The sequence below is a fragment of the Pseudorca crassidens genome, chromosome 2, assembly GCF_039906515.1.
Source record: "Pseudorca crassidens isolate mPseCra1 chromosome 2, mPseCra1.hap1, whole genome shotgun sequence".
NCBI lineage: Eukaryota > Metazoa > Chordata > Mammalia > Artiodactyla > Delphinidae > Pseudorca > Pseudorca crassidens.
The window spans coordinates 127,883,666-127,902,670 of NC_090297.1; the positions used below are offsets into that span (position 1 = coordinate 127,883,666).

The 19,005-nt window shown below is 44.4% G+C and overlaps 2 protein-coding genes across 4 annotated transcripts in view; one reads left to right on the top strand and one right to left on the bottom strand.

Moving 5' to 3' along the window:
• Window positions 1-762, top strand: part of DNM3 (dynamin 3) — a 570,760-nt gene extending 569,998 nt beyond the window's left edge. For both annotated transcript variants that reach the window (XM_067728647.1, XM_067728651.1), the window contains exon 21: window positions 582-762. In XM_067728647.1, the coding sequence (XP_067584748.1) occupies window positions 582-710 (129 nt within the window). In that variant the 3' untranslated portion in view covers window positions 711-762. The remainder of the gene's footprint in view (window positions 1-581) is intronic.
• Window positions 763-12,168: 11,406 nt separating this feature from the next.
• On the bottom strand, window positions 12,169-14,885 carry PIGC (phosphatidylinositol glycan anchor biosynthesis class C). 2 transcript variants are annotated; one of them, XM_067728654.1, is made up of 2 exons: window positions 14,723-14,885; window positions 12,169-13,578 (listed from the first exon to the last, which is right to left on the bottom strand). In XM_067728654.1, exon 2 carries the CDS (start codon window positions 13,358-13,360, stop codon window positions 12,467-12,469), a length of 894 nt encoding a protein of 297 aa, XP_067584755.1. In that variant the 5' UTR covers window positions 13,361-13,578; window positions 14,723-14,885; the 3' UTR covers window positions 12,169-12,466. The 2 variants fall into 2 exon arrangements, with proteins under 2 accessions (XP_067584755.1, XP_067584756.1); XM_067728655.1 differs by lacking the exon at window positions 14,723-14,885 and adding an exon at window positions 14,370-14,532.
• Between the last annotated feature and the right edge of the window lie 4,120 nt (window positions 14,886-19,005).

Consider the following 19,005-nt stretch of genomic DNA (forward strand, 5'->3'; position numbering starts at 1 on the left):
CCTTTTCTCCAAGATCGACCCCAGTTATTTTCTGCATTGTGATTACATTGCTCATTTGATCCCTTGCCGCCTTCTACTTTCCCTCATCTTAAAGAAATCTCACATGTCATATTTCTATATCAACTCCCTCTCCCCCTATGGAGATTTCACAACATTTACTGAAATCTTTGGAAATAACCGAATGTCACAAAATCAGGGTTGGGAAACATACTCAAGTTATAAAGGTATGCGGCTCTTGTACTGTTCCCAGTTCTCCTGAATATGATTGCATGGATTTATCATTCCATGGTACAAAATAACAAGGTTTTGGAGTGGGCTCAAATGGCTCATACCTAGCACATGGCTGGAAGCCAGGAAACATCCTAGGAGCTGCTCACTATGCCATGTGATATTCTCTCATTTCCCCTGCATGTCTGCATCTGCATGTTTTCTGTCTGATTTGAGTTTGATTTTTGTGGGATATTTATGCATGCTGTTATTTGGATTTATTTTCTAATTTAAACATTGTTTTCTTCCTCTGCATCTGTGTTTTTCTTTTTCTTTTGTTTTATTTTGTTTTTTTGTTGTTTTGTTTTCACTAGGCGACCCCCTCCTGCAGTTCCCGGACGACCATCCTAACCCCCATCATTCATCTCCTTTTGTTTTCGACAATATGTCTATACTTGGTATTTAAAAGCCTTTCATTTGCACTATATGTCATATGTACATAAAAACTTTTATTTTTGATCCATGTCTATAATAAAAACAAAGTTTATTCTATATAAAAAATGAAATGTGTTCTGTTTCTTTTTCTAAAGAAGATCCGAGTTAAAATAGGAGTTTGTTTCAACTAAAACCACGTAAGGTGAAAAATACATAATTTGACCTTTTAAGGTGCTTAAATTGAAAATGATTGATTTTAAGTTCTTAAAGCATTGTGATTTGGAATGCCATTTGGTGGAGAAAAATAATCTATCTTCAGTTGAAATGTCTGTCCAACAGAAGAGTGAAACAAGTAAAAATCCTAGGTGTCTAGAAAAGACACAGAGGACTGAATAATTTCACTCTGCCCCCAGGAATCCCATTAATAATTATGATTGCACCAAGAGCTTTTTTCTATTTTCATTATTTTTCTAGGAGATAAAATATGTATGATTATGGGAGAAATTGTTGGTCTGAAACACATCAATCTCATACTTTGGCAAATTCAGGGGGAAAAACACATCATCTGAATAAAAGTACAAGACAAGGAAATGTTGCCACCTTGAGAAGATTCTTAATGATGTCAGTAAAATACTGGAAGAATAGAATCTTTATGAGTGTTCGGGAAAAGACAACTTTTTTTCTACTTTAATCCTCGAATGGTAATTCCAACAGTGAAATTCTAAGCTATCGTTAAAAACAAATCCCAAAGATTTATCCAAATAAAATGTTTATTATTAAGGTAATGTAGTCCATCCTGCCAAATATGTGATCTGAAGGCTCCCTAAAGGTTTGAGATTTAATTCAGAGTTTTCTTTTTGAAGATTTACTTGGTCTAAATTAAAATTTTAAAGGATCTCATCTTGGATGACATCACTTCTGAATGTGCCTCACTTTAGCATATGAAGAAAAAAACTATAGGACAGGAAAGTAAAGTACTGTTGATCAGGACTTGGTGGTCCACTCACTTCCTGGCTGACTTAGACAAGCCCTGGCAAAGAGAGGCAGCGCCGGAGATGTAGGCAGGAACCTCAGTTCAACAATGGGGGACCCTCACTACCAATACCCTTTCTCTAGGCTGTAAAAATCTTTTTTAAGGACTATGTTCTCCTCCCCCAAATGGAAAAGCGGTTCATTTCTCAGGTGAAAACTTTCATATGGCACGTTACGTTGGTGTGTACTTGCATCTCAAGTTCAGAGACTGCGAGTTAGAAGCGCTCGTGACTAAGGGAATTCAAAGGCGCCAAAGCTGGGGATCAACAGAAGCTCAAGTTTACCTGGAGGCGGCTGAATTGATGCAAAATATCACACAGCACGCAGTTTGTTGCCCTTCCCTTCACCTTCAGTCCAGGCGTTTAATTCCTTTTAATCAGTATTCTTATCGGGTAGCTTTCTCATCTGATAGCATGCTCATCCCAACAGACCCGGTTTTCCTGGATTATATCACACCATCTCCGCAAACACAAAACAGAGGTTGTCAACAGGAAGGTTTTTGCCAATTATCTTTTTTAAGTGTTTGGTACTTTTCCACTTTGTCTTAACCTTGAACTTATTTTTATGCGCAGTGTTACACCATTTAGATGTTTAAACCTTAGACTGACCTGATGACCATGAGAACGTAAGGCTCGAGTCATGGCAGAATGAAATGATTCCCTGGCGATCTTACTCGGTCTCCTCAACAACTAGGTATGGCCCCTTCCTCACATTCGATAGGCGAGAAGAAAGGGGGCCTCCTCTTCAAATGGGAGGGGGAAGGAAGCAGCCTGGAGTAAAATTAAACTATGCTGAGGTTTGTTCATATTTACCGCTCATCGTGTTTCTGTGTTTCATAACATCCCCTTCCTCAGCTCTCCCACCTCCACCCTCAATATTGGATAGAGAACTGAAGAAGTATAGTTGAACTGTACTGACTCAGGATCTTCGGGAGAAACAAACCATTATATCTTTAGTAAACATAATATTCCTTAAGTATTCTCATCCCTTTATTTATTCATCAAACATTTCTTGAATTCATAAGAATGTCCTAGTTACTGGGAACACTAGAGAAGAAACAGGATAAAAGTAGCTGACAAAATACCTAAATAAGCAATTCCAATATAAGCTATGACAGGAGAAAATTTGGGTCCTTTTTTCCAGGGAGAACTGTTACCGACTTCCATGCTGAAGCAGTTATTTGAGTCCTAGAACCAGATTATCTGCTTGACCCAAAGCCTGCTAACATTCCAGAATGTGGTGATTTTGACCTCTGACAAAGAAGGGAACAATAGAGCTCATTTCAGCCAATCAGAAACCAAACTTTTCATTTCTAATGGAATAGTATAAGACTCTGAATCACATAAGTGTTGGTTGAGAAAGACATAGTGCTATTGAAAGTGAAGTAGTCTGTTAACTTTGCTTTGGCTTCTAACAAAAAGGTTTTTGATTTAGAAGACACCCTGTAGCAGTCTCCCACTGGATGCAGTGAGGGGAATGAGAATCCCCGAGTCTCCAGATAGAAACACCCAGGACACCTAGGAGATGGAGAAAAGAGAACTAAAGGTAGGAAAAAATAAACAAAACGACCCATGCTTTCCTTGGGGAGTTCCACTGTTAAATAAATGTCTGTAAGCCTTGGGAGCCACATATACAGTGAAGGGTGTTTCAACAAACATCCTAGAAGTTGAAATCCAAGAGTAGATAAGGAAATAGCCTCAGCTGTTCATGTACAAACATGGATACCTTCGGTGGGTTCAGATCCTGTACCCTTCAGTACTCTTTATCCCAGAGTTTGAAAAAGACTGTACTTGCCAATGTCTGTTTTATAACTCAGCACTAAGTATGATTCTTTAAAAAAAACTCAGAAAATGGATGTTGCAATCTTTAGTCCAGTTCCATGAGATTCACAGTCTTCACAGCTGTAAGTCCATCTTAAAGACATGAACCTCATCCACAGAAAGAAAAGATTGCTGAAAAAGAAAAAAAACTTCTATACCCTTTATAATACTAGAGTCTATATCTGAATAAATCAAATGGAGCTTATGCTACCACACCACTGTATGTCCCCCATTTAAAGAGACATACCAGCTGCCTCCACTACCATCATATATACCTATTTTTGTTTGTTTGTTTAATACTACAAGTTTCTATCGAATCGCAATACTGTCAACATTTAAGATCGGATGGCAGGTTGTTGGATGATGAGTCAAGACTATAAACTGCTACTCTCGAAGTGTTCTTAATCTAATCACATTTTACAATACTTTATATCAGGTTTTGATTCTCACTGCAGTTCACGTCTTCAGTGGTCTTCTTGAACACGAGCCATGAGCAGGCAGAGAATAAAGAAAGCCTTAGCCTGTGGCCCCCAGGAGCCAAAGAGACTTAAGGATCCTCCAGACAGTAACAGAGAAGTCACTGAAGTGGGTCCTCCATCTCAAAACAGCTGCTAACAGACTAACAGAGGATATTTTTGAAGCTCCATATAACACAGTGGAAAAACTAGCCTTTCAGATTCTTTGTTTTTGTTTTTTAGTCTTTTGGATTATTAAGGGCTAGCTTTTCTTCCCCCAGCCCTCCTCTCTGTGGCTGTGTTTCAGTTAGAGCCAAGGAGATACTTACCTCTGCCTGCTGCTTTTTTCTCTTTTAAAGACAAAAATACTCTCAGCCTCATACGCAATAGCTGCCTGGGGCCTAAAGATCTGTTTATTCTGCAATTTAGAAAGAGTGGGAGGCCCACGGTGTTCTCACCGACCAGAGTCCAAATGTTCCTTGGGCCCCGCACAAGGCCACGGGGCCGTCCTGGAGCGTGAGCCGTGTGCCAGCGGAGCTTGGGAAAGCAGAAGCAACTCCTCAAGCCAGCTCTCTCAGGGGCCCGAGGGGACAGTATCCCTCGACCTCAGCGCTGGTAAAATCAATGTGCTCCAACACCCCAGCAAAAGTATGGTCAAGAGATTGGAGAGCTAGTCTGTTTAGGGCACAAGACCTCACTAAGGCTGATCCTGGGTGTCATTTGAAACCCAGGTGCCAATTGGCACTGGACGGTGACAGAAAAGGCCATTTGCCTTTCTAAGCCCCTTCCTCTGGCACTCTTAGCCCTGCGGCACCTGACGGTGCGAGGAGGCACCAGTACCGTGGAGTTGCCAGGCCCCAGGTGCCGAGCAAATGTTGGGCTGTTGGGAAACAGAACTACCTTATCGCTGGGGAGTCCTCCTGTTAATCACAGTAATAGATCTGGGAAGAAAATGGTGTTTTGATTTGGCTGGTGATTGCCACTGTTCCCAAGGTAAACGAGCCAACATTAATTGCCAACCTGTGAGTTGTAAAAGAAGAAAGACACCAAAAGCAGTGGCATGGTCTAAGCTAGCTCACTCCTACAGAACTTCAGCTGTTTCTACTCTGCCTCTTGCCTGCAGCTGAGCTCGCCAGAGCCCTCTCAGTGGTCAGAGGAGCGTCCCTCCTCAGGCCTGATGGTTCCCAGGACCTTGGTCAAACCCTGGCTCTCACTTCAGCTCTGATCACTTTCCCCAGAATCCAACTTTCTAGAACACTACAAATGGCCCTGCCCCACTGTTGGAAGTTGGCATGGTTCTCGGGAAATTAGTCATTAGCCCCACAAGGCTCTTGTCAATATGTCCATTACTCAGAGAATCAGCACATGAATTCCATTAGGGAACAATAAAGAACATGTTCGTGATGACATGAGGATGCCTGCACACTAAGACCACACCTCCTCTGAGGTAAAAAGGAGGGCCCCAGAAATCTCCCCAGCCCTACCCACCAACACTCATATTCTCATCATCTGCCTTGAACCCGCCGGGACTTACATAGCTCTTTATCCCAGCCTAGGTCAGTCTGCCAAAAAGCCCTAGACTGCTGGGTCGCTGTCCTGTATGGAGATTGGAGTACATATCTATTCCATGCTCTTCTCCCCACCTCTCCAACTTCTGAAACCTTTACCCTGTACCCTTTATAATTCACTGCCCATGATCAGTAAACTTCCCCTAGATCTTCAACCTGTCCTCTGGATGTGTCCGTCACCTTCTTTCTCTAACAGGACAGCTCTAAGCGTACTGCTTTCCGGCAGCCTTCTCCAAAGGGGGTGCTTGTCTCCCACAGCCCTTGTACTGCTGAGCCTCACGTGGGGTAGGTATCCTTGTTTCTCATTTTTGCTTTCAGACCATTCATCCTTCCTCCTCCATAAAACCTTCAGCTTTGAACCTCATGCACCAGATTATAGCACATACCCCTCATTGTTGCACTTATCTACCAATCTCCAGTTCATTCTCTCTTATTTCTTGATGATTTTAGCTCCTGTTTCCCTGTCATTCTTTCCAGTACCACTCTTGTCTTAATTCTTGGGGATTTCTACCTAAGTGTAGGTATTCCTTCCAACACCGCCCCCCATCTCACTTCTCATTTCCTTGGACTTCACTCCTCCAGTGACGTTGCCCTCCACCCTACCTCAGCTGCTCACTCCCAAAGTCATAACCTTGTCTTTATCTATTCTCTGACGTTTACTTCCTTTCAAACCCCTTGAACCTCCAATCCATTGACCTTTGCTCTGTCCCTCACCTCCCTGTCCTTCACCCTTCTTGAGGTTCACTCTCCTTCTCACCTAACTTAAATTCCACGGTCAACCATTATAATCAGGCCCATGCATAGCTACCGTTCTCCCTTGCCCTTCTCTCAATCTGATTAATCACCACCCTGGGTAAATTCAATTCTCCGTCTACTCTAGTTTGCACTCATGTAGCTGTACATGGTTAGGAAAATGCACACACAACCCACACACAACCAAGCTTCACTTTAAATTCATGACTACCATTCTCAAGAGAGCCCTTACTACTGCTGGGCAATTATACTAGGCATCCCTAGTTCATTCACTCTCTCAATGTCCTGAACTGTTTCATACCTCCTCACGTCATCACTTCCCCCTTACTCTCACATCTCAGCTGATTCTTTGCCTCCTACTTCCCTGAGAAAATTGAAGCAATCAGAAAAGAATTTCCAAAGATTCCCATCACCTCATTTATCCACTAACCATCTACCCACTTACCAGCATCCGTATCTATATTCTCTGCCTTCCCACTATGTTACCATAGATCAACTATCCCTTCCCATCCTAAAGCCAGTCCCTCCACTTGTGCAATAGATCCCATCACCTCTCACCTGCCCAAGAATATTGCCCCAGCAATTAATTCTTCCCTTTCTCACATCAAATATTACTTTCTACTGTTTCATTTCCATCAGTGTACAAACATGCTGTCATTTCTCCTATCTTAAAAATAAAAAGGTTTCTTGCCCTCACCTCCCCTTTCAGTTTCTGTCCTATTTCCTGTTTCCCCTTTGACGTAAAACTTCCAGAGAGTTGCCTGTACTTGCTGCTCCAATTTCTCTTCTCTTATTCTCTCTTAAATCCACTTCATATAGTTTTTATTCCCACAACTCCACAAAAAAAATGTTCTTTTAAGGGACACCAATCACCTCCTCCTTCCTAAATCCGATGGTCAATGCTCAGTCCTTGCTTTCTTTTCTTTCTTTTTTTTTTTTTTTTTTTGCAGTACGCGGGCCTCTCACGGTTGTGGCCTCTCCCGTTGCAGAGCACAGGCTCCGGACGCGCAGGCTCAGCGGCCATGGCTCATGGGCCCAGCCGCTCCGCGGCACGTGGGATCTTCCCAGACCAGGGCACGAACCCGTGTCCGCTGCATCGGCAGGCGGACTCTCAACCACTGCGCCACCAGGGAAGCCCAAGCCATCAGTTTTGACTGAACTTCAGCTGTCAGGCTAAGTAGAGGATCACATACTACTATTGCAGTATTGGGTTGCTTTCTTGATTTTTCAGATTTTGATCTGATTACAGTTGATCACCCCTTCTTCCTTGAGTCATCTGCACTCGGTTTCCAGGACTCTAAACTCTTGATTTTCCTCCTGTCTCAGTGGTTGTGCTTTCCAAATCTTTTTGCTTATTCTTCTCTCCAACCTTTTACTTTGGATTTCTTAGTCCTCTGTATATATAAACTTCCTTGGTGATGTCATCCAGTCACATAGCATTCAATGCCATTTATATACCAACAAGTCTTAAATTTATATCTCAATCCCATACATTGCTCCTAAAACCCAAACTCATATCTCCAACTCCCTACTCAACATTTCAGTTTGGATGTCTACATTTCATACCCTACATGCCCCAAACTGAATTCCCAATCCTCCTCCACAAAATCTTTATCCATATCCCCTTGGCCCCCATCTCAATTGATGGCATCTCCATCTTTCAATTTGTTCAGGCCAAAAACCGTAAGAGTCACTTACGATTCTTCTCTTGCATCCATACCCTACATCTAATATGACAGGAAGACCTTGACTCTACTTTCAAGTTATATCTAGAATGTGACTATTTTTCACCACTTCTCCGCTATCACTCTGCTCTGAGGCACTGTCATCCCCTGCTTGGATTAATATCAGAGCCTCCTAATGCTTATTTCTGCTCTACTTTTCCCGACAGCAACCAGAATGAGCCTGTTAAAATTTATGTCAGATCATGTCCCTCTTTTTCTCCAAGACCCTCCAGTGTTTCCCACCTCAGAGTAAAAGCCAGAGTCCTTTTAATAGCCTACAATGTGTAGGTGACCCGTCCTCCCACTTTCCCTCTCTGGCCTCATCTTCTGCTCTCCTTTATCACCCCACCTTGGCCACTCCTGGCTATTCCCCAAACATGCCATGCAGTCTTCTGCCAGGGCCTTTGCAGCAGCTCTTCCCTCGGCCTGGAACTCCCTTCCCCTGAGAATCTGAATAATTCCCTCACCTCCTTCCAATCTTTGGTTAAATGTTACCTTTTCCATAAGACCTACCCTGACCCCCTTGCTGAATACCATTGCTACTTTTTTCTTCTTTTTTCAATGGCATTTGTTACCTTCTGCTTATGTTTATTGTCTCTCTCCTCCTGCTAGAATGTAAGCTCCATTAGGTCAAGGGAGTTTGTCCCTTTTACTCGTAGGTGTATCTCAAGCACGCAGGGCAAACAGTATCTGTCATGTAGTTAATGTTCAGTAAGTATTTGTTGAATGAATAAATTTCTGAGGCTAAACATCATAAAATGCAAATGGTAGAAGTGAGTAGAGGTGGTCCTAGGTGGACAATACATTTTTTAATAAATAGATGTTGGAGGAAGAGAATAAGGGATAAAGGGGATGATGAGGGGCTTTCTAAAGCATTAAAAGCGACTGCCTACCAGTTAGCCTTTAGCCCTAGGAGCAATTCAAGACACATTGAATTTCATTGTAAAAGGGAACATCAATAACTTCCGCAAGATGGCACTGTGTCCAGTCCTGTTTTCCCGCATTCGAAGGGTTTGAAATATCGTAAAATTGTGTGACTGATGCCCTCTGCTGGCTTGTTTTTGTTTTTCTGGACCTTGAGCCTTTGGCTTAAAGATGTAAACGATGGCTCCATATGCTTCCTTGAACATGCTCAGTGTGATTCTTACATCCATAATTTAAGCCAGCTGGCCAAAAGCACACTCAAAAGTTTATAGTACCGACACAGCATACAGGCATAACACTGACACCGATTTGATTGCCACACAGAACCACTGTGGTGTGGTGACACTCAGATCCCTGCGACGCATTCTAGCCACATGCCAGTCATGCATCACGCCAAAATATCAAGCACACGTGCTGCCTTGTGGCTCTACCTGTCCTTCATCCTTCCATCTCAACTACAATCCCTGGTACCATTTTGGAAAGATGGGTAACACTGCCTTCCCATTCCTCCCTCCTTGCTCTCAATTGCCACCACCACCCTCCAGCCTTCCTTATAACTTAGGGTGACAAGAAACAGAGCTGGGAGGAAGGGGTACATCTTCTTATACAGGCAAGTATTTGACAAGTTGGGGTTTTAATTCCAAAGCTACCCTAACCCTCTCCCCTTCCCTGCCCTCCCCGACCTGCCCACAAACACACACCGTAATACTCTCTGGAAATTTAGATCATTAATATCCTATTTGTACCCTTTCAGTGTGGTTTAAATTTAAAAGACTGACTGGATTACTATAGTTAAGTGATAGGTAACTTTCCCAAGAACTGTCACATTAGGTCATACCAATTGTTAAGTAGGCGTGCATCCCTATGCCAGCAGCAACCCAGAGAAGCATGCCATAAGTGAGCCTCATCATCCTTCAGGTAGCAAGACCTAAAGGCTTGGGATTTCTTAACATTTATTTATTTGTTTGTTTGGTTGTGCTGGGTCTTAGTTGTGGCACGTAGGCTTCTCTCTAGTTGTGGCACGTGGACTCTAAAGCACGCAGGCTTAGTTGCCCTGCGGCACGTGAGATCTTAGCTCCAAGACCAGGGATCGAACCCACAACCCCTGCATTGGAAGGCGGATTCTTAACCACTGGACCACAAGGGAAGTCCCTTAACACTTTCTTACAAGACAGTTATGGCTTTTTTATGTACGTTTTTTCCCAAAACTTTTTGGAACCCATTTATATCCCTGGCTTGTGAAACTTCTTAGACTTACATGTAGACAGTGTATAAAATTATTTTTTCATTTGTCTTAAATTTGCTCTGTTCAAATTTCAAAGGGTGTCTCCTCCTATAAGTCATGATTTGGTAGGCAAATAACATCCACTTTCACCCTTATAGTTTTATAGAAATGACTATATCTCTTTCGAGGCTTCCTTCCAGGCTGTGGTGTTCTATTCTCTAATCCATTTTCATAGGCCAGCTTCCTTTCCCTCTGATTCCTACCATTTTGGTTATTGCAGTTATCCTTCTGTGATCTAATTCCACTATAGCCTGGTTGTGAGGCAACCAATTCTGTACAAAGAATTCCAAACACAAAAGCACTGGATTCTATTCTCAGTAACCTTCTAGATAATGCCCAGAATTCTGAACCAATGTCCTTCAGGTACTACACATGGAACACCTTAGCTTGGGTGTACCATCTCAGGTACCTCGAACTTAACATGCTTCATTCTTATTTTCTTATCTACTTTACTTCCAAACCTGTTCTCACATCTGTTTTCTCATGGTATAGTTACTAGAAAGAATCCACTCAAGGCAGAAGCCTCCCCCCACCCCGCCAGTTCTCTTTCCCTCCCATTGTCCAACATGAATTTACCAAGTTCTGAAAATCTCTCTAATCAGAATCGACACCTCCTTGGCGCAGTCACCCCCCTTAGTCTAGACCCTCATTTTTCACTCTTACCACAAGAGCTTCCCATGCTCAGCCTCTGTAGTTCAGCCTGAATCCTGCTACCAGAATTTTATAAACACACACACACAAAAGTGTGTTTGGTGGGAGACCTATATCCCTTTTCAAAAGCTCCTTAATTTGCCATTGACTCCAGGATCCAGGAATTCAAGGTATTCACCACGCTCAGACCTCAGCCTCTCACTGCAGCCCGTCCATTCTGCGCTCCCCTCTCCTGCCAGGATGAGTCAGGCCCCGTGCCCCTGGACATACACACTGTTCACTCCGGTTGGAATATTCTTCTCCCCACAGTCACCTCTTTTCTCTTTGAACTGCATCTGCTGCCCCACCCTGCACCCTCACATCCAGCCCATAACACCCCATCCCCTGCCACCTCCACGGGGAACTTCTACAACCATCAGACTGCAGAGGATCAGGCCTCGGGTAATTCCAAATACTATTGTGTGGAAGAGCTGAACATGACAGCACTGGCACATTCATTCATCCCACTGAAGAAGTATTTTTGAAAGGGATTCAAATGTGGGCAACTCTCTGCTCACCAACGTGGATGCAGTTGCTATGTGAGTTCCCTAAAGTTGATCATTGGAAATCCATTCAAATAAGGAAAGTGTATTAAAACATTAAAAAGCAAAAGCTATTTTATACAACTCTTTACTATATTCACCCACTAAGCCCTGGCCCCATTTCTGATGTGGACTAAATAATACTTATAAGCCAATTCTGGTCAGTCAAGGCATGCAGAGTAGTGGTTACCCTCTTTGGACTGGGCACGCTCTCCCCATAGTTCTAGCTGCCATTAGTCCCACAAAGCATGCCAGCTTCAGCTGCTCGTATTGTTGACCTGGCTCCTAAAGGTCTCTGCCACCTTGGCCCCCAAACCATCTTTTGCTTGCTTGAATCCCACCTGACCTCTAAGACTAAGCTCAAGTGCCATCTCCTCTAATAAGTATTTCCTCATTACTCCAGCTAATTTGACCTCCAGCCTCTTTGAAGTCCCCCAACATTTTGCTAGTGTATTATGACACATCATACGCCCCTTGTAGCTAGTTGCATCCATGCTTCATTAAGAACTAAGTGGAAACTGTGAGTCAAGGTTAAGTGACCAATTCTGTGATCTCAGGCCACAAAACTGGACACAGCATCCAGGGTTCTAGGATTTGAGCTGTAGATAAATAACAGAGCCTGCATTTAGTTCACTGAAAAAGGTAAAAGTGACTTTATATGCACACACATTCTCTTATTCTCTCTTCATGTCCCTTCTATCTGCCTTCTGCTCACAGAAAAATCATAAGACAATTTGATGGATGTGTTACTTTTTTAATAAATAGAAACCACATCATTTCATTTGTTACAGAGAATAATAATGAGAGGCAATAATTCAAGAGGGCCCCGGGAAGCTTTTTCATTGACAAAGTAACAGAAAGGAGAAGCACCTTCACTGCCCAAGCCTATGGGTTAATTTTTTTCTTTTGATTTCTGATCTCCCACCCACATCATTATGCCACTTCCAGAATGGAACTCTGCCTTCAAATCTCCTACTAGTTGGAAGGCTGGTCTATCAGCTTGTCTCAGTAACGGAATGGAGGTCCCTAACTCAGCTGAGGAACCTCGACAAGTCTTCTTTGATTTCAGCCTCATCCCAAGGCCCATGAATGTTTTCTTTAAAAAGCTGCAGGCGAATGAGGTAGAAAGGGCAGAGACATGAGATGGAAACCAGCAGAAGGGCAAAGAGTATGGCTCCCACAGCACTAATGGACAGCAGGCCTCCCAAGGCTGAAAATGCAAAAAGCAGTGTGACTCCCACATAGCTGTGGGGAGTACATGCCTTCAGTTTCTTCTGTAACATGGGCCATAGGGCAAAAATCTGGATGGCAAATGTCACCATGACGAAGGCATGTAAGGACCGGGGCAGGCGTGAGGCAAGGCAGACAGAAGCAAAGATGGCCATGTTCAAGGACAGTGTGCTGGATACAATGGCACCATTGGCACCATAGTCAAAGAAGATGAGGTGGCCTAACAGCATGAAGACTGACATGGCATAGATGGTGTCAGTGCTGACGGACTCTGTCAGAGTCTTTAGCACCGGCGAAAAGCCATATGTGAAAGTTATGAAGACTAGGGCACTCTTCAAGTCAGCCCACCGGGTCCGCCCACTCTTCTTCCGTCCTTCACCTCCATCAATGAGATCAAACAAAACATAGCCAATCAGTGAAGAAGCCAGGCCGGTCCCAAAAAGCCAATGGGGAGCCAGAAGACCCTCATCCATATACCACCAGATAACCACAAAAACACAGACACTGCACAGCTGCTGTATCACCACACTGGACTCAAATACCACAGCCCAATATTGGTATTTCCGGGCATAGATGTTCTTCCGGAGCTCTTCCAGGAAACTCTGATCCACGTAGTTATCAGGAAAAGGCTGTCGCTCATACAAGACCTTCTGCCATCTGGCCTCTTTGGTGTTAGTTACAGGCTGGGCACACATTATCCTTTCGCTCAAACTCAGGCCAGTTCAATCTCCCTTGCAGAAGTCCATGTGGTTCTCGATCTTTATAAAGTTTTGAAATAAAACCTCTCTGGAAATTCCATGCTGAGCTGTGGGTGATATTGTACCGACTTTCCCTTGCTTTCAAAGGCAGCAACCCAGGCTAGACCTACAGTAGATGAGTTTGTTCTCTGAGGCAGGACAATACAGCTAAGTTCCTAGAAAAAGAGAGACTATGAATCTATGAAAGTTGTGACAGGTCAAGGGTAGGACTGAGTTAAAATCAAACCAACTTATTGCTTTATTAGAAGTTGATTAGCAGTCTGAACAGAATACACACGGTGGCCATCTTATAATTATGGATATTAAAATTTCATTTCAGATTTTACATTATAATCCCTTGTCAGCTATCACTTATGGAGTGCTCACTATGTGCTAAGAGTGTTACGTAGCTTCTTTCAGTTAATCTCCACAACCTTGCAAATTAGTATCAACCTCACTGTAACTAGTAAAAAAGCTGAGACTCAAAGTGCTTAGGTAACTTTAGCCCAAGTTAACAGTGGTAAATAGTGGATCCAGATTTCAATGAAAATTCTGCCCCAAAGCCTGTGCCTCTAAACCAGTTCTTAACTCAGGAGTTCACATATCCTTGAGGTCTATAGATGGGCTTCAGACCGTTCAAAAACCCTGTCAATGCATACTTGTAGTTGTAATTTATGCAAATTTCTAGGATTAGGCCCCAAGCTTTTATTGGGCTCTCAAAGGCATCTGTTACTTAAAATAAAAACAAAAAAGTTACCGGTCTAAAGACAAAAGTAAACCTCACAATACAGAAAGATATGAGCTTTATGGTTTATTTAACCAAAACCAAGGACTCAAGATTCTTAATCCGTTAACTGAGCTTAACATCCTTTAAAGAGCTATCATCCTACTTATTAACGCCGAAACTCGGGAGGATCAAAGATAATGATACCCTTTTCACAATGGGAAAACTATGAGTCAGAAATACCAAGTTCATCCAGCAAGTCTGCGAGGAAAATTCTTATTGCCCGACCTAATTTCTTCCATAGAGAGCACGATAGGTTTTGCATCACAAGCCAGACACCCTGAGAGCCCCCCTCACTGCAGCAGGGAACCCAGCCCGGGGATCTCACGGCCGCCACGGGGGCTGGAGGGTCAGAGGCGCCGAAAAGGGCAACGCCCGCCCGCAGGGCGGGGGAGGGGGCGGGGGTGGGGCAGGGTAGGGCGTCCCCGCGGGGACCTCCCGGGTCTCCCCCGCCCGCCGCCGCCCCTCACCCGGCCTCGGGCCTGCGGGGGATGGCGGAGGAGGCCCGGACACACTGACTCCCACTCGGAACCCACCTGCCCGCGAGTGCGTAGGGGTGCGCGGCAGCGGGAGAGCGGCCGCCCGCCTCCTTCCCCATCCGGGGCGCCGGGGTCGGGTCGGCGGCCGAGCATTTCCGGGGCTGCCACAACCTCCGGGGTTAGAGCGCCCTTCCTCGGCCTTCGCGGCCGCTGCTGCTCCCTCCTGGCCGCTCAGAGGAACTTCCGGCTTCTGTCCCGGAAAGAACGCTGTGAGCCAGGAAAGCGGATGCTCAACGGGGAGACTGGGACGTAGCGTCCGAAGGGCAAGGGAGAGAGGCTGGGCTGAGAGAAGAGAGATTATAACGGCTACTTTGATGGAGCTCCTATTCTGAACTCAGGCCCTCAGCTGGGGACTTCCCATGCATCCGTGCATCCACTGGACACATATTCACTAAATATCTACAGGTACCAAGCACTGTTTTAGGTGCTAGTGGTAACAGCAGTGAACAGAACAGACAAAAATCCCTCCCCTCATGAAGGTTTCTGTCTTGTGCATTGACCTGTAAAGTGATGATATCGTCCTCCTCTCCTGGAAGACAAAACTGAAGCTCAGAGAGGTTGTAATTTTTCCAAGGCCATACAGTTGGGAAGTGGATTAACCAAGATTAATATCCAATTGTCTATAGCTTCAAAGTGCAGTTCTTTCCTCTGCCTCCTAGAAGGGATGAGGGTGGAGGGCCCCATGACTGAAAACAGCCAGACACTTTGAATAGGTGCTAATGTTCAGCTGAGGTCATGGAAATACAAGCAGATGCATGAACAGATGGGAGTAATGAAGAAGCAAAGGGATATAGTAGAATACAAGATGTAGTGGACACAAAAGTCAGAAAACCTAAATCCACTCACTAGCTGTGTGACTCAGCAAATCACACTGTCTAAGCTTTGATTTCTTCATCTGTAAAATGGAGATAACACTATTTCCTCTTGGCTACTTAATGGGAGAGTCAACAGGGTCAAATATGAAACATAAAAATGCTTTGTAAAGTGTTGACTGCTGTGTAGCTGCTATTAGCTTACTTTGATCATCCTAATGATGGAAATAGCCAAGTGCAATAAACCCTGCAAAATGATCTCTTTCCATTTCCTTCCAGGTTTCTGTTCCAAGATTTGACAAGATTCCGTGGTTTAGTGAGGCCAGCCTCATAAACAAGCCATTAGTGCTCAGCCTCCCGAAAAGGTAATAGCTCAGCCGCTGAGGGCAAAGGTTTCAAGCAAGGTCTCATGGAAGATGATTTCTTAAGGGTTAAGGGCAATCATCTGAGGGGCACAGCTGATCAGTTGAGAGACATTAGTCAGGTGCTCAAAACCCAGAAAGGGCCAGGGTTTCTAAGACAAAAGTGAGCCCTGAGAATTGGCCTGGCTGGAGGAGATAAGACCTCAATTAACCTCCCTCTGTACCACCACCACTTAACAATGCAAGAGAATTTTGCCCATGGACACTGCCTTTCAAAAGACTTCTGTCCTCTTCATCATCTTTTCTCCCTGCTTTAGCTTGAAGTTTTAAAATTTTAACCATCAAAGTCTAGAACCATAAATTCCTGTCTTTACAGAGTAGCAACTTCCTATGTTTAAACTTTGAGACAATCGCCTCCAATCTCACCAGTCCTGCCCTTTCAAACTAACTGCTATGGAACACGTTTCTATTTTTCAAAATTGGGGAAATTCATGTGTAGGGAGCTGCCACTTGAAATAAGTGGGTTTCCTCATTCCTCCCCCCTTTTTGATCCCCAGGTGTAGTGATATACCCCAAGGGGGGATGAAAGGAAGGGTGAGTGTGAAAGCTAGAAAGATTATGCTCTCTGAAAACAGTCTTTCCTCCTGTTGGTAACTGTCACGTACCCTCCTGCCCATGGATAAATGACTCTCCATGAGGGATATCCCCTCCACATCCCCACTTCAATAACATGTACCTTTGCTTTGTCTGCTGCAGTTTAAAACACCACATTCTCAGTAAGCAGCTAAACAATTTTGTGTATTTTCAGAGCACCTATGAAATGTTTGTTGTTCAATTCTGGGTTTTTCTTTTTTTCCATAACTTTGAATATATCTAAACTCTAGCTAATGTCTTAGTATAAAGCAGGCAATCAGAGATTGAATAAACCCAAAGGCTTATTTACTAAATAAAAACACAGGTAACATAGTTCTTATTAAGAGTCGTTAGCAGTTCAAGGATCACCATGAGTAATGACAATTTAGCACCTTTTAATTGGAGGCAGGGTACAAACTCACCTAACAACGGTAGTCAGATGGTCGGCATAAATGAATAGAGCTGGCCAAAGGGAACTGTAGTGAAGGGGAGATCACCTCCCTTCAGGATTGGGACTGCCTGCAGGTATGTGACCCCAGTGGCCAGATCTGCTGGGTTTTCCAACAATAGCAGAAATCTGGATTTTCATGTGAAATGGCTCGTGTCTGACATCGAAATAGGGTAACACTCCACTATCCCATCCCACCCCAGCCCCTTAGACTTGCCCCTGCAGCCAGGAGCAAAGCATCCCTATGCGTGGCTCTCTCACCCCCAGCTCCCTTTTTCCTTGATTGTACAAACCTCTGGTAGGGGGTGGGGGAGGGGACTCAGGGTGGGGGGCTTGAAAAAGGCAGGCCCAGAGCACAACTGATCACCCTCAGAACTTGCTCGCTTTCACAGCCAGACCCCCGAGTGTCAGAGGGGACGGCCAGCCGAGAAGGGAAAGAGTAGTTTTTCCTGCAGCCAGACATGCTTGAGCTAGTTGCAAGGAGAAATTACCTCACATGGTCTGCTGAAGCTCTACTCATGTCTGTACTGGGAGGATTTGGGCAGCAATCTCAACTCTTGTTAAGAGACATGGCGCTTATCTACCTCGCAAGAATTCTAAGACGACTGGACAGCACCTGTGAGGTGCCCTGAGCTTTCAGAAGGACAAGATAGAAATGGAAAGTCTTTTGGAAGGATGCTTTAAGTATCAACAGTTCCTAAGGATTGGAAACTCTTCATGTGGCCAAAGCTCTGAGTTCCAAGCTGTTTATTTTCGGCAAAACCCTTTTTTGAGAACTTGGTTAGAAAGTTCTGAATGTGCTTTAAGTATTACCTAGCTTTGGACAGGCAATTCCAACACAGAACAGTCTGAAAAAGAGAAAGGAACATTTAGCGAAATGTGCTCAGAGCACCCCTAATTGTGAGCTCTGGAAACACACCTACAGGCTTGGAGGAGGTGAGACCTGGGTCTGAAGATCACTGCCTACAGACCACTTCCTTCCAGGAGGTCTCTCTCAGGTTGGCCTGACTGTGCTGAGCCACACCCATCATCAGTCTCAAAAGCCCTCAGGTCACACCAGGTCCTGTTTGTTTGAGATTGTTGTGTGCTGAAGCAGTTTCAAAGTGGCCTCTGGTCTCTCCTGGTCAGCATTTGGGTGTCAAGTCCAAGGCCAACTGTTCACATATCAAAGACAAAGGCAGTGAAGTCAGACCTGGGTCAGACCTGCCTCCCCACTCTCCCAGGGCCCAGGAAAATGGTGGGAGAAATAAAATAATAAATGCCTCATGGACACCAAACTCCCTGCTCATGCCTTTGTTATAAATGAACAAGGGACAGTGAAATCTTTCCTCATAAGAGAGGAGAGGTGTTGTTGGCAGAACTACCAGCGTTCCGAGTGAGTTTCCATTTCTAGGGAGGCCGGGCCAGGCACAGGGCTGTACACACAGGCTGTTTACAACGCTCAGGCCCCCTGCACACCCTGGCTCCTTACGCTGTAATAAAATGCACTACAGCAGCCAGCAGGGCGGGTCACCCTGGGAAGAGAACTGATGTTATCTCTGCAGCATCTCTGCCTCACCTTCTGCCTGGAAAGAAGGAGTGTTCCAGAGGAAAAGTGTAGTTGGAAGGAGATGTTTCATGGGAGGAAATGGATGGATTGTTTCAGGTTGCAGAGACAGAAACTGAGAAAAGCAGGGCAGGCAGGAGAGGACTGCTTTTGTTAAATATCAATTAAATATCCATCTGCTTTTCTGAACAATTATTTTCTTGCCTTGTTTGCACACTGTCTCTGACAATCTAGAACTGGCATTGGTTAGTTCAAAACCAAAGGGACAGAGAAGCCAGAGTGACTAAAGAGGGAAAATCTTGTGGCAGCTCCAAAATGACCTGGGCCCTCCAGGATCGGAGTGGGGAGCAACTCCTTGGGTGTCCCTAGGGTCCTCTCTGAAACAGCCAAGAGCCTGGTTCTTCAAACCAGCGACTACGGTTCTAACTTGCTCTTGTTTTGATTCCTCAGATATCCTCATTCCTCTGCCACTTTTCTGG

Bases quoted from the DNA above. Each gene is read 5' to 3' on its own strand.
- PIGC (XM_067728654.1), bottom strand. From the start codon at position 13,360: ATGTGTGCCCAGCCTGTAACTAACACCAAAGAGGCCAGATGGCAGAAG.